At 41.2% G+C, this 13431-nt stretch overlaps 1 protein-coding gene across 2 annotated transcripts in view; it reads left to right on the plus strand.

Annotated features, from left to right (window-relative positions):
• Nucleotides 1–13431, plus strand: part of Cep83 (centrosomal protein 83) — a 113144-nt gene that overhangs the window by 85596 nt on the left and 14117 nt on the right. For both annotated transcript variants that reach the window (XM_036170210.1, XM_036170211.1), the window contains exons 11-13: nucleotides 2757–2832; nucleotides 4547–4704; nucleotides 6803–6932. In XM_036170210.1, coding sequence (XP_036026103.1) covers nucleotides 2757–2832; nucleotides 4547–4704; nucleotides 6803–6932 — 364 coding nt within the window. The remainder of the gene's footprint in view (nucleotides 1–2756; nucleotides 2833–4546; nucleotides 4705–6802; nucleotides 6933–13431) is intronic.

A 13431-nucleotide genomic window follows, 5' to 3' on the forward strand; every position in this document is an offset into this window, starting at 1 on the left:
ATGTTGAAACGAAAGGAGAATGGGTTAGAAAAGGGTTCAAGTTAGAAAAATCTGGACAGTGGTTTGGGTCTGGTTCACATGTCCGTCTCTGGGCCTATCAGTATGTCAAGGGGAACGAGGCACTCTGTGTAAGCTAGGATATGTGTGATAGAGAGGAGGAAGTGTATTCTGATATCAGGGGTGAAGAGAAGAAATTAAAGCGCTAGTTATCCAAGGGAGGAGGCTTAAATATTTAAGGTACCACCTGTAGTGATAACTTTTAAAGTAATGTATCTTCTGTGAAACTTAGAGTCATTTCCATTTTTATATCATTGCTTTAGGTTTGCTTGTTTATTTGGCTACCCACAGGTAGATACTGACCCTTTTCAACATCATTTAATACAGCCTCATTTCCATTTGTATCCTGAGAAGTATTGTTTGTTATGTATCATCTTCTTAGGAAGCACTAGACTTAGAATCGGACATTTAAACCAGCTCCTTTACAGTTTGGGCTACCGAGTAAGGGACAGAAGTGAAGGTCTAGTAGCATTTGAAGGGCGCAGCGATTCCTGTGTCAGTTAGGATGTGATTCTCTAGCAATGCTTTGCTTCAGTGCCCTTGTACCTTCTTAAGACATCCCCTTCTGGTAAACAACAGCCAGTCCATCTTAAGTGCCTAAGGGGCAGAACACTTGCTTTCAGAAAGTCGGTGTGGAGGACACTGTTCTGAAGAGACATGTTCTAGGAATTTCTGATGCTAGAGAAACCACAAAGAGCTCCCCTTGCTTGTCATATTATTTTGCTTTCCCTTGGTAATGGACATGGACATTATATGAAGGCAAGGTCCTTTGCCACTGAATATGGTATTACCGATTACATATAATTATTTAAATCTGAGTCTCCATTAACTAAAATTTTAAGAAATTAAAATTATAGTTCGTCAGTCATACTGTCAAGCACTCAGTAGCACCATGAAGCTAGTGCCTTTTCAAATTGAAACTTTGAGATAACAATTTCCATCGCCAGATAGCATCTTATCAGATAGCGCTGTTGGAGTGCGAAGAGTGGGGCCTGTCTTTATTTATCATGTTTCCACAACAGAAGTAGGCTCAGCATTTATAGTCAACTGCTCAGTCTATATCTGTTGAACGTTCAAATAGCATACATAGCAGCTGCATGAATACGGTGCCCAGACTCTGACCATGCAGTTGACAGGAGCGCAGTGAAGGCACTTGAGACAGCCATCTTACTGGGGTCCCATAGTTTCCCGCTGAGCTTTTCTCCAGCTGCATTCTCTGCTGTGACTTGACCCTCTACCCCACTTCCTATCTCTACCTCCATGATCCTATCTAAAGTATAATTATAGTTTATCATTCCCCAACTTATCCTTCACTTCCTAATCTCTTACCACCTACTTCATAAAGGTTCCCCCCCACTGTCTCCTTCATCTCCTCTTCCCCTCCTTCCATCCCCTCTGTTCTCCGTCCGTCCGTGCGCCCCCCCCCCCCCAGCTCATCCACCCTCCTGCTGGGAATCGAGCCTTAGCTCTTCTAGGACCACACTGAGCACACTGGCAACAGCAGTCTGGCGTAGCCTCTTTTGTTCTATTACCATAAAATATTTTGCGATTCAGCGTTTCCTTTTAAAGCCTCTCAGTGGATTCTGAGAGGGCATACACCCTCCAAACGCTTTAGGTGGAAATTAATCCTTCTTTTCCCTCAAGGAGAGTGGCAGTGGTAAGCTCCTCTTGTTCTCAGATCTTTATCTGACCAAGTTTGGTTAAAATGGTTTTCCCCTTGATATTTGGTGCATCTAATTTATCTCCATTCTTTTTCCTTTTCCAGTTATTTTCCAGTTATTTTACTAGGTAATCTTTTTAACAGTCATGGAGTCTTTGATACCTTGCTCACACTGTCCCTCTTTCCTGTCCCTTGTCATCAATCATCCATATTGATGAACTATTCATGTTTAGCTGTATAGCTTATGGTATCCTCACTCAGGCATTTTTAAATAGTTTTATTGTCCCATATACCTGTCCATGCCCAGGGCTTGTCATCTCTCAGAACCATTTCCCTCAAAGATGTGAATCTCTTCTTTTCTTCAGTTGTTTTCTGTTCACTGAAACTGGGAGTCCTTGTGCTTCTCTCCCTTCTCACCTGCCAACTGCCTTTTGTCCTGGTTAGCTCTTTTCTCAACCTGGTACAAACTAGAGTCGTTTGAGAAGAGGGACTTCACTTGTCCCCTCCTCACACTTGCTGTGGTATGTGGACATACGCAAATGTAAAAAGTGCTTTAAAGAGTAAAAATCTAGCTGGAATTATGGACTACAATTGTGAAGAACAAGGAGAAGCATGGCTGAATCTTCCCTTTAGACTTGCAGTGGTTCTCACCCTTCCTAAGGCTGCAACCCTTTAAACAGTTCGTAAAATTGCTACTTCATAACTGTGATTTTGCTAATGTTAGGAATCGTAATGTAAGTATCTAATTTGCAGGGTAGCTGACGTATGACCCCAGGTGCTACTGTCATGAATTGTAATGTAAATATCTGATATGTGACCCCGATTGAGAACCACTGCTTCAGAGCTACTGTTTCTGGCGTGTGTGTGCTAACATCTTGTGTTCATAGACAGCCATGTAGCTCCCGGCAGTCTAGACATCTGGACTCTGGATCTCGGGTAGTGCCTGTTGTCATACAGCCAGTCAGTAAGGTAATTGCCCAGTTTAGGGAAAGAAGTGAATTATGCATTCATAATCTTTTTGTTTGGTTGTGGTTTTTAGGTTAAAACTTCAACAACAAATTGTGAATACTGAAAAAGCAGAGAAAGAAAAACTTGAAAATTCTGAGCTGAAACAGGTGTGATTATAATACACATTTTGCTTTTATTTTGTTGAATGCCCCCTTTAAGTCTGTTTTATGTAGTTATTGCAATTAATCATAATCAGTTCTTTGAAATCTGATCCCCACAATTGATAATAGAGTGCTGAAGCTGTTACATAAAGATACAATGTTTCAGTGTTCTGCTTTAATTTAGTAGACTTGTTCTACTTTTGCTGTTTATCCTAATTTATTGATATGCTGTGGCCTGTGACAGATTTTTTTAAGTTATTGTTAAATGACAATATTTTGACATTCTGAATGTTAAAATTAGTTAGAAATATTCAGGTTTTAAGTTACGAATTAATTTTATGTTCTGTGATGTGTTAATGGGTCGTTTTGTTTTCTTGCTGCATCTGTATAAAATTTATGGGAATTTATATTTTTAATTAAGGGAAATAGTTATATAATGTTGGGTAAAATACATAAGATTATTTGTTTCTGATTCTGTTTTTTTTTTTTCCTTGAAGTATTTCTGTTCTCTTAGATTATGAGTAGTGAGGATTCCATTTAGAATTTTTGCACACCAGCTGATACTATTTTGCACATGCAGTTCTGGGTTCCTAATTGAAAGAGAACAATGCTTACATGTCAGCCCACATTGCTGGCATGTGCATTTCTGTGGCCTTACCCTGTAGGGCACAATGTTTTATTCTCTGAGAGGCCTGGATATAATACTTAGACATTGGAATTTCTGCCATCCAATGGGTCTAAAATTAAGTTTCTTGAGGATTGCTTAGTTAAAAAGTTGCAATAATAGAGTTAATGCTTTCCACCCAGGTATAAAAAAAAGAGTTCTACATGAGGAAATTTATTCTAAAATAGCAATTTGAGACATACCATATTACATATTACTATATTCTAGTAATTGCTCCACAAGCACATATAATCTTATGTGGCTTTTATACTATTGGCCATATAATGGGGTTATTTCCCACTTAACCAAGAATCTTGCTTCTTGTTGGTGGTACATGCCTGTAATGTACTTGGGAGGCTGAAGCAGAAGAATCATGAGTTTGAGGCCTGCCTGGACTGTGTGGCAAGACCTTGTTTCTGTTGCCTCTTGAACCTTATGATGGTGTTTTGGTTTTGGTGATGGTAGGGACCAAATTCATGCTTGTGTGCATATTAACTAGACAAGTATGCTCTACTGCTGAGCTGCATCCTAGGCTTATGGTGGGTTCGTTTGATTCCTGTCTCTTGGTTCTGTCAACTCTGAAAGGTCTTTCAGTGAATGGCTAACGAGAAGTTGAACTGAAAGAAAAATGAAGACGTTTATTAGTTGATAAAATAAAAATGGTTCATGAAGGATGTAGATTACAGTTGTACCCGGTGAGGTCTATTTAGTCACAATACAACCGTTGAGTCTTTCTGGCCAGCCAGTCTATAACTCCAACATATCATAGGGAGAACATGTGCTTCCACATGCAGGTAGTGGGGATGGGGTTGGATACGTGTGTGCTGGTGAATGGCTCTAGATCAGGGGTCTCACCCTCCGAGGGGTGCAGCCCTTGAAGGCAGTGTGGATGGTATTGAAGGGCTGTGGTTGTAGTGAGAAATGACTCTAGCCCTGTTGTCTCAGGGCATCCCTGTGGGCCTGCCAGCTGGGAGAGCCATTCCTGAGGGAGGGACTGCTTCTCACGTACCCTGATGCCTGTCTAAGTGTCTTTCTGCTTCTCTTCTTGTCTTTAAGCAAATCAGTCATTTGCAGATCCAGGTGACCTCGCTGACACAGTCCGAGAATGACCTGCTGAATTCAAACCAAATGCTGAAGGATGCGGTGGAGAGATTGAAGCAGGAGTGCCAACATTTACGAAGCCAAGCTGAAAAAGTGCAGCTCGGAGTTGAAAAGTAGAGTGTGCTCTTCATTCTGTACAGACTGTCTTCTTTCTGCCGTATGAAGTGTATTTCATTGATACTGAAACATGAGTCTAGTTTTAGGTGGTGTACTTTCTCCTTCTAGAAAATGAACTTTTACTCCTCAATTGCTTTTAAGTTTTAGGCATGGATGAAAAACCTTTCTTCATTGAGCAAACCAGAACATCATGTTTTCCCAAATCTGTTCTGAATGCCAAAAAACAGAATGATTTAGTTGTGAGGTTGTTCTCTCTCTCTCTCTCTCTCTCTCACTCACTCACTCTCTCTCTCTCTCACTCACTCACTCTCTCTCTCTCACACACACACACACACAGACACGGACACACGGACACATGGACACAGACTTCCTAGAACTACCCTTTTGGATTTCCCTTGTGTGAAGTTGTTTACTTATTTATATATTCTTTTCACCTTGAAATTTACTAGTAGTCGACAGTAGACTGTTAAGGAAAATGTGCTGCTCAGGATTTATACTCTCTAGAAAACATTGGCATGTGGTAAAATGGGGCTGGGGTGTAGCTCAGAACAGTTGGCTGTTACACAGAGGCCCTAGATCTGATCCCTTACACCACAAAAATAAATTTAAAAAAGCAAAACCAAATGTAGAATACTGTTTTATATTTGCTTTGTTTTTATAGCACGTTATTTTTATTTATCTACAGGACAGTTTTCTCTCCAAATTTGTTCTTAAATCAGTTTTACCACATAAAGTTTTTTTTCTACAGTTTTTCTGTTTTTCACATTGTAAGGCTTGTCTGTGTTTTATAGATGGAGTTGTATGTATAGGAAGGCAGTAAGAAAGATGTATCTTTATAATGTGTTGTGACATTCCAGAGGATCTAACTTATTTTGCCAAAGAAGAAATGTGTATCCTTGTTTTTGTTTGTTTGTTTGTTTGTTTGTTTGTTTTTGGAGCTGAGGATCGAACCCAGGGCCTTGCACTTGCTAGGCAAGCGCTCTACCACTGAGCTAAATCCCCAACCACGAAATGTGTATCTTTTAATCTTTGAGTATTTGACGAAAACAAGTGTGAGAATTCTAATGGCACGCAGTGTAGCTGACGTATTTAAGTAGCTCACCTTTGCCTTCCGACTGGTGATCATTGCATTGCTCCAAGTGTGACCGGGCTAGGGAGAGAGCTGGGCAGCAGAGTGCTGGCTTTTCACATGCCTGACTCTGAGTTAAGTCCTCAGGACCCAGACTCGGACTAAACAAGAGGCTGGCTCTCTAGATGAGTGGAACTTAGCTTTTGTCCTGCTAATATACTTAAAATCTGTATGAGTAATTAGACAAGCAATCTAACATGCCAGGGGTTGTTATTTGGATTTTTAGTGGCCATAGTATTGATAATAAAATTCATATTATTGTTAAGTATGCAAAATAGCTTTTAAATTATGTTGTTACTAGGATACAACTTAAAATGTCATTTGTATGAAATTTACACAGAAAAATATTCTTCATTAAGATTTAATATTTAGCTTGAAGTTTTTTTGTTTTGTTTTTTGTTTTGAGATAGGGTCTTTCTGTGTAGCCCTGGCTATCCTGGAAATTGCTATGTAAATTCCAGGCTGGCCTTGAGCTCACTCACAGAGATCAGATTGCCTCTGCCTCTGGAGTGTTGGGTTAAAGGCATTCTCCACCACACCCAGCATGAGGCTTGATTTGTAATCACCTTTAATAGGCACAGTTTTCTTGACTTGATGTTTATAATCATTGTTCAGGGGTTCAGGTTTTAAGTTTTTATCCTGCCAATAAATAGATAAGTTTCTTTATCAACTTAGTAAACGTTCTAAACTTCAGTTTCCTCGTTTGTTTAAAAGACATGACAGATGTTCCTAACTCCAGGGGACTTGGTGTAAACATAGTGTGTCTGTTAGTTTGAATGCAGTGTCCTATTCCTGAACCTTGCTCTGTAGGGCAATGTGAGGAAATACATGGCTGTATAGAGCCACAGGCTGGAGAAGTCAGGGTGTGGCCAGAAAGCCAGGGTATCTGAACACACTTGTGATTGTGCCCACTGGTCTCAGGACTCCTGGCCCATTCCTTAGTCTGTGCACATGTTCCCTGGCAGGACGCTGGAGGAGAGACAGGCACACTGGCTGGAAGAAAAGCGTAGACTTCAGGAGCGCATCACTGACAGAGAAGAGAAGTACAATCAAGCTAAAGAGAGACTCCAGCGGGCGGCAACTGCCCAGAAAAAGGCAAGTTGTTCTTAAGGACAATGCTTTCTGTAGAGTCAGACTTTGTTTTCCAAGGATAACTGTATAATCAGACTGAGGTTTTGTGGCGTGTTTCACATGATATCTAACCATCACATTTTCCTATTGATCTTGCAGAGACAATTGGGAAAATCAAGCAACAGATGCTTTCTATTTTTTAGAGTTAAATTATATTTTCTTATAGATGATATTTTTCAGTGCCAATCCATACAAATGTGTATGACTCGTTCTTCACTTAAGTTATAGTATGATTAGACCTGTTTTAATTACACATAACATTTGTAATGTTGCTTTTGTGGTTAAAGTCCTTTTTCTTGAGCTGGGGATGTAGCTCATTGCTAAGAACTTCCCAGGAATATCCACCAAGGTCTAGGCCAGGCGGGGCTACAAGTGAGACCTTGTGTCAAACAAAACAAAACAATGAAAAAGAGTGTTTGTTTCCAACTCAGAACTAGAGAAACAAATGTCTTTGGCCAGCAGTGGAGTCTTGGACTTACCCTGACCTCTGAAGCCACTCTTGACAGTTGCTACTTGATGTTTGCTAGATTGTCTTTTACAGGCATATGTTGTCTAGAGTCTACAAGCTTTACATTCTTGGAAACAATGCAGTTCTTCATGGAAATTAAGTAGCCAGATGATTCATCTAGTCACTAGTTACAGCTTTTTTTCTGCTTCAGTGAGGACTATAGTAGATCCCGTCAGCAGCAGTGACTCATTGTGGCAGTGATTCAGCTGCTCTTACAGCAGACCTGGTTGTGTGTATGTTTGATGGGTCTTATAGTGGCATTGGTTGTGAAGAAGAAACACTGTGAATACTAGTTATACCAGTGTCTTAATATCTGTCTAGTAGTGGATAGGTGAAGCGTGCATAAGAGAAATGACTTCAGTCATTCTCTAGGTAATACTAAAAGTAGTATGGGGTTGAGATTAGAAGACAACATTTTTTATATAAGAAACCCAGTATTTTTTACCCATATGGAAGCACATTTTTCTTTTTTATTTGTCAGTTGTATTCCTTTCCATCCATGTATCAATTCTGAAAGGCTACTAGTTTTAATGAGATTTCATTGATTTTTCTTGTAATGACTCAAGATGATCTTAGGAATACTACTGTACTTAAGAAATCTCTAGGAAGTATTATGAGCTGTTTATCTTTTGCAGATAAGCTTTCATGTTGCAATATTAGGAATAAATGTTGTAGAGATCAGATCCTAAGTATTAAGGTTAATTTTGGTTGGCTTGTTTTGGAAAAATGGCTTACAGAGATTATCAACTAATCATAGGTGTACCAGAAAGAGACAGGAGGTGATATTTTAAAACCCTGCAAAGTAATATTTTACCACTATTGAATAATGCAAACTTTTTTCTTCTTAAATACTTAACCACCTGATGGGTAAGAACATAGTGCCATTTCACTCCCAAACTATTTATTTATTTATTTGCCTGTTTGTTTGTTCATTTATTTATTTAGTTTTCTATATATCTTTATTTCTATCTATCCATCTATCTTTATTTCTATCTGCTTGTTTGCTTCCTTGCTTGCTTGCTTGCTTTTGGGGTTGCAAGGAGAAAGATGGGGGTCGGTACACTCCCCTATGCATGGAGAACTGGTATGCCTGTCATTCTCTACGTATTCCTTTGAGGCTAGCCTGGAAGCCATCAGACTCCAGCGATTTTCCTGTCTCGCTCCCTTAGTGCTGAGGTTACAGGTGTGCCTAAGATGGCTTGTTAGGGGAGTGTAGGATCCAAACTGCAGGTCTCATGCTCTTCAACATTGTACCGTCTCTCCAGCTTCTCATTTCACCTTTTCCTGTTGTTTTTGAGACTATTATTATGTATCTCTGGCTGGCCTGGAACTACATAGACCAGCCTGGCCTTGAGCTCAGAGATCTGGCTACCTCTGCCTCCCAGTGCTGGGATTGAAGGCACACACAGCTTTTATTTCACTTTTTAATATCTGATGTGTGGATTATGATTTAAGTCTTAGGAAATTGCTCCGTCAGTTCAATCCAGTGAATAATGGCGACTTGGAGCTGTCACACCATGTAGAACAACTGCCCTAGGAACTTAATGTCATCAGTTGAAAAAAGATTGGAATCTGTGTGTGTGGGGGTGGGGGGGGGAGGGAACTATGTATGTAAGAATACCTAATGTTAGGGTTTTAAGTGACCTTAGCTTTCAGATAGCTTTTACAAATTGGGGAATTGAAGTTGTAGATAACCAAGATATTTGCCTAGTTAGAACCCAAACTTTGCAAGTCATGGTGGTGTGTGCCTGTAATCCAAGCACTTGGGATGCCAAAGCAAGAAGAGTGTAGGTGGAGAGCTTCTCTCCAGGTGCCACCAAGCCCCCGTGGCCCCATAGCCCACGTATAAAATAATCATACGGACATTTATATTATTTAAACTGCTTGGCCATTAGCTCAGGCCTACCATTGTCTAGCTCTTACTCTTATATTCAGCCCATTTCTACTAATCTATACTTTGTCACATGGCTCGTGGCTTACTGGTACCTTACATCTTGTCATGGCGGCTGGCAGTCTATCCCCCCAGCCTTCCTGTTCCCAGCTTTCTTCTCCTCCTTGTCCTGCCTACCTTATCCTTCCTGCCTGGCTACTGGCCAATCAGCACTTTATTTATTTTAACCAATCAGAGCAACACATTTGACATACAGACCATCCCACAGCGGAAGAGTGTGAATTCAGGTCCAGCCTGGACTACTTAGGAAAGCAGGGTGGGAGGTCGGCCCTGGCTGAGTGTCTGGTGCACAGTCTGTACTTCCTGCTCTTCCTAAGTTTTCTCCGCAGAGCCGTGGCCGTGAGTCTACTTCCTGTGTTGGCATCATCACTGGGAGTTAACTCTTAGCATTTCCTCGCTTTGGTTAAGCCTCCTAGCCAGGCATGGTGGTGTGGACCCATAAACCACAGACCCTGGAGGCAGAGACAGATGCAGGTGGATCTTTGTGAGTTTGAGGCTAGCCTGGTCTACATAGGGAATTCCAGGTCAGCAGAGTTCATAGTGACACTGTCTCAAAACCAAACAAAACAAACTAAAAACTTCCCTACCACCATTTTTCTATCATTACAAATGTAATTTATAGCAGGTTAACAAACTTTTAAGTTCTTCATTTAAATGTCAAGAAATCATAACTTTCTTAGGCAGTAAGACTTAAACCGTAAACTAGTAACCTAGAATAGAAATCATAATTCTTTGTAATTTCTTACCCATGAAAAATGCTTAAACTCAAGACTAGCAACTTTGTTTTCCCCCCAGGCTAGATAAGCATGCCATCTGGGTATGTTTATTCAGAATGCTAAACTTCTAAGCATAAGACTTAATATCATTTTTAGTAAGTGTATTTAGGTAGAGGCTTGGTGGAAATGCAGTGTTGATATGTGCACCATTTTGTAATTTATTTTTGAAAAGCACTGCTGGGGACCTTGAATTGGAATGTTGTTCTCTGGTTAAAGATTTCTCTCAGTAGCTCTGTTGCCTGTCTTCGATATATCTGTGTGAATATGAGGAATGGTCTCCTGGTATGAGCACAGTGAGCTGTCTGTCCTTCTGAGGCACTGGAAATAATAACAGTTTGCAATTTTTATTTTAAAAAAAGTCTCTTTGAAGTAAGTTTTGGGTTGTTATTTTGATACAAGTTCTCACTATGTAGCCCTGACTGTCCTGGAACTCAGAAATCCATTTGCCTTCCATGTGCTGATATTTAGGTGTGCACCCACAGGCCCAGCCTGAAGTAGTTCTTGGTCCAATACTATTGTAAACGTTTTCCCATAAAGTGATGAGCCATAGCCTTTAGGTTGTAAAGTATTTTATAAAACATGTTATGTGGCCTAGCATTATGCTGAGAGAGAAGAGAAGCCTTCATCCCTCCTTATCGTTGACAACTGTATAATCTCTTTGAAGAAAGAAGGTAATGTTTAAGAAATACCTGGATAATACTATCAACCACTCCCAGGTCAATTATATAGACACTAATTTGAGAACCACTGTACCAAGACACACCCCCCACACACACACCCCGCACCCCGTTCCAATAAATAAGTAAACTAGAAAATGCCCACCAGGATCTGCTAGACAGTTGGAAACCCATGACCACACACACAGCCCTACTTAAACCCGTGTGGGTCATAGAGAAGTTGGAGGAAGGAGGATGCAGAATCCATTACAGACACGTATGAAATGGTCAAAGGGCAGAGTTAGTAAAAGTCACAACAAACCTGAAGACTAGAAACTGTTTGGTGAACTTTAAGAGAGGTCAGAAACCTGGACGGAAGTTCAGAGTATAGAATGAAGGTGAAGAACAACTAACTTGAGAGGTATCTCAAGAGGAGAAATAACAAAATGGAATCAAGTGCAGTGTGCATGTAGTCCTGGCCACTCAGGAGACTGGGGGAGGACGTCTGTTTGAGCTCAGAAATTTAGAGCAAGCCTGGGCCTAGCGAGACCCTGTCTAAAAAACAAACCATCACAAACCAAAAACCCACAATATGCTGGTAAATAAGTCAAGGGGCCCTTCTAGCGGTAAGAGGGTGGGCATGGATTAGTGTAGAATAAAGAACATGGAGTGCAAGTAGATTTAACCGACCACGGCAGGAAGTGATGACATCACATCCGTGTAGACGCGCCCTACTGTACTGGTGACTAGAAGTAATGAAGCCAAGCAGGATGGTGAATGCGTTCAATAAAGTCAGACGTGCCGTGAGATTTGGGAGGAGCGAGGAGTACAGACTAAGAACTGCAGAGAGGGTCAGGAGGAGCTGGTGCTGGGGAGGATGAACTGCTGTGGGAGCCAAAAAGATGAGCCATGCCTGCTGTGGCCAGATGTTTGCCCAGAACCCCAGTGCTGTTGGCTGCAAAGACAGGAGGCTTGCTGGGGTTCCATGGTGGTTGGCCTAACTGGGGAAACAAACAAACAAAAAACAACAACCCCTATGACCTCCAGGTCAGTGTCTGAAGGAGTAAGGCCGAGAGTTGACAGCAGGTACCTGACATCCTGCTGTGGCTTCCGTCATATACAACACACACACACACACACACACACACACACACACACACACACACACACTTTTATAGGGGGCAGATGGTCCTTGAACGTGGTTAATTTGGTAATAAAGGGGAATCCAGCTGATTCTTGTTTTTGAGGTTTCAGCATGGGAACACAGCTACCTAGGCTGATTCTTTCTCCCCCAAGTTTTTCAACAGGGTGTGCAGGGTGGCCTCGAGTTTTCTTTGTATTCCAGGCCAGCTTGATCCTCCTGCCTTAGCTTCTGAGTGCAACTTCACCCGGCTCTGTAAGTGCTCTGTTACTCCTCTGTACTGGAAGGCATCCATTTGTCTTAGGTTGTGGTCATATGGAATGCTAATGTAACATGCCTACTCTAATCCACTGTAACCACTCTTGAACTTGATTGCAGCTGTAAAGACCCTTTTTCCAAATCATATCACTCTGGGGTGCTTTCCAATACCAACAACCAATCCTCAGTTCTCGGGACACCAACTGGTCTTGCTTGAGCAATTCAGTTTTGAAACTACCTGGAATGATAGTTAAATCTCTCAGTTGGGTTTAGTCCCCTAAGAATGCCTCCCCTCCAACTCTAGCCACAAGTATAAGGTACCCAAACCAGCCATAGCTTAGGAGTTCTCATGATTTTGTTTTGATATTTAAATTTTGCTAGGATTCAGGAGAGCTCTTACTGATGTGTGTCAGTTTATTATAAAAGGCATGATTCGGGAATAACCAGATGGAACAGACACATAGATAATTGTGTAGGCTGTAGAGGACCATGCTATCTGTAAGTGACTTCTTTTGTCCACCAGCACAGAAGCTCTCCATGTGTCTAGTTTATTTGTTGAAGAGATTTGGTAGAGCTGTTTGCCTTCCCTCTCCTCCGTGTGGGTTGAAGAGTGGGTCGGAGTGTCATCATGTTCTCACTTGGTCTCTCTAGTAGCCTCCTCCTCCATCCCCAGGGTTCTTGAGCCTCCGTGCTAAGTCACTTCATTACCATACAGAGGACAAATTGAGAGGGACTTCCTCCTGGTTACAAAGGGCACCCTACCACTTAAAGTCCTAGGGTATGGGGAACAAAAACCAAATAATATTTCTTAGGATATTCTATTTATGTCCTCAAGTTCTAAGTGGACCCGAGTTTTGGTGAAGTATTATTCCGTAGTGGTGTAACTAAGACAATTCAAAAAATATGTTGAGTACTTGCTAAGTACTTGGTATAGTTCACCGGAATACCAAGGTGGCCAGATTTCGTGCTAAGAAACATGATATACAGTGGGTAGGGAACATAAACAGATAGGTAGAGGAGGGCCTGCTAAGATTAAAAGTAACAAGATGAGGGAGTGAGCCTTACATCCTGTAAGTGATAAGGTGAGGTTTATTTGGTAACATTTGAGCAGGACTTAGAGGAAAGGAAAGAAGATGTCTTGTTGATTTACATAGAAGATCTTGTTCCAGACAT

This window comes from Onychomys torridus, chromosome 20 (genome assembly GCF_903995425.1).
Source record: "Onychomys torridus chromosome 20, mOncTor1.1, whole genome shotgun sequence".
Taxonomy (NCBI): domain Eukaryota; kingdom Metazoa; phylum Chordata; class Mammalia; order Rodentia; family Cricetidae; genus Onychomys; species Onychomys torridus.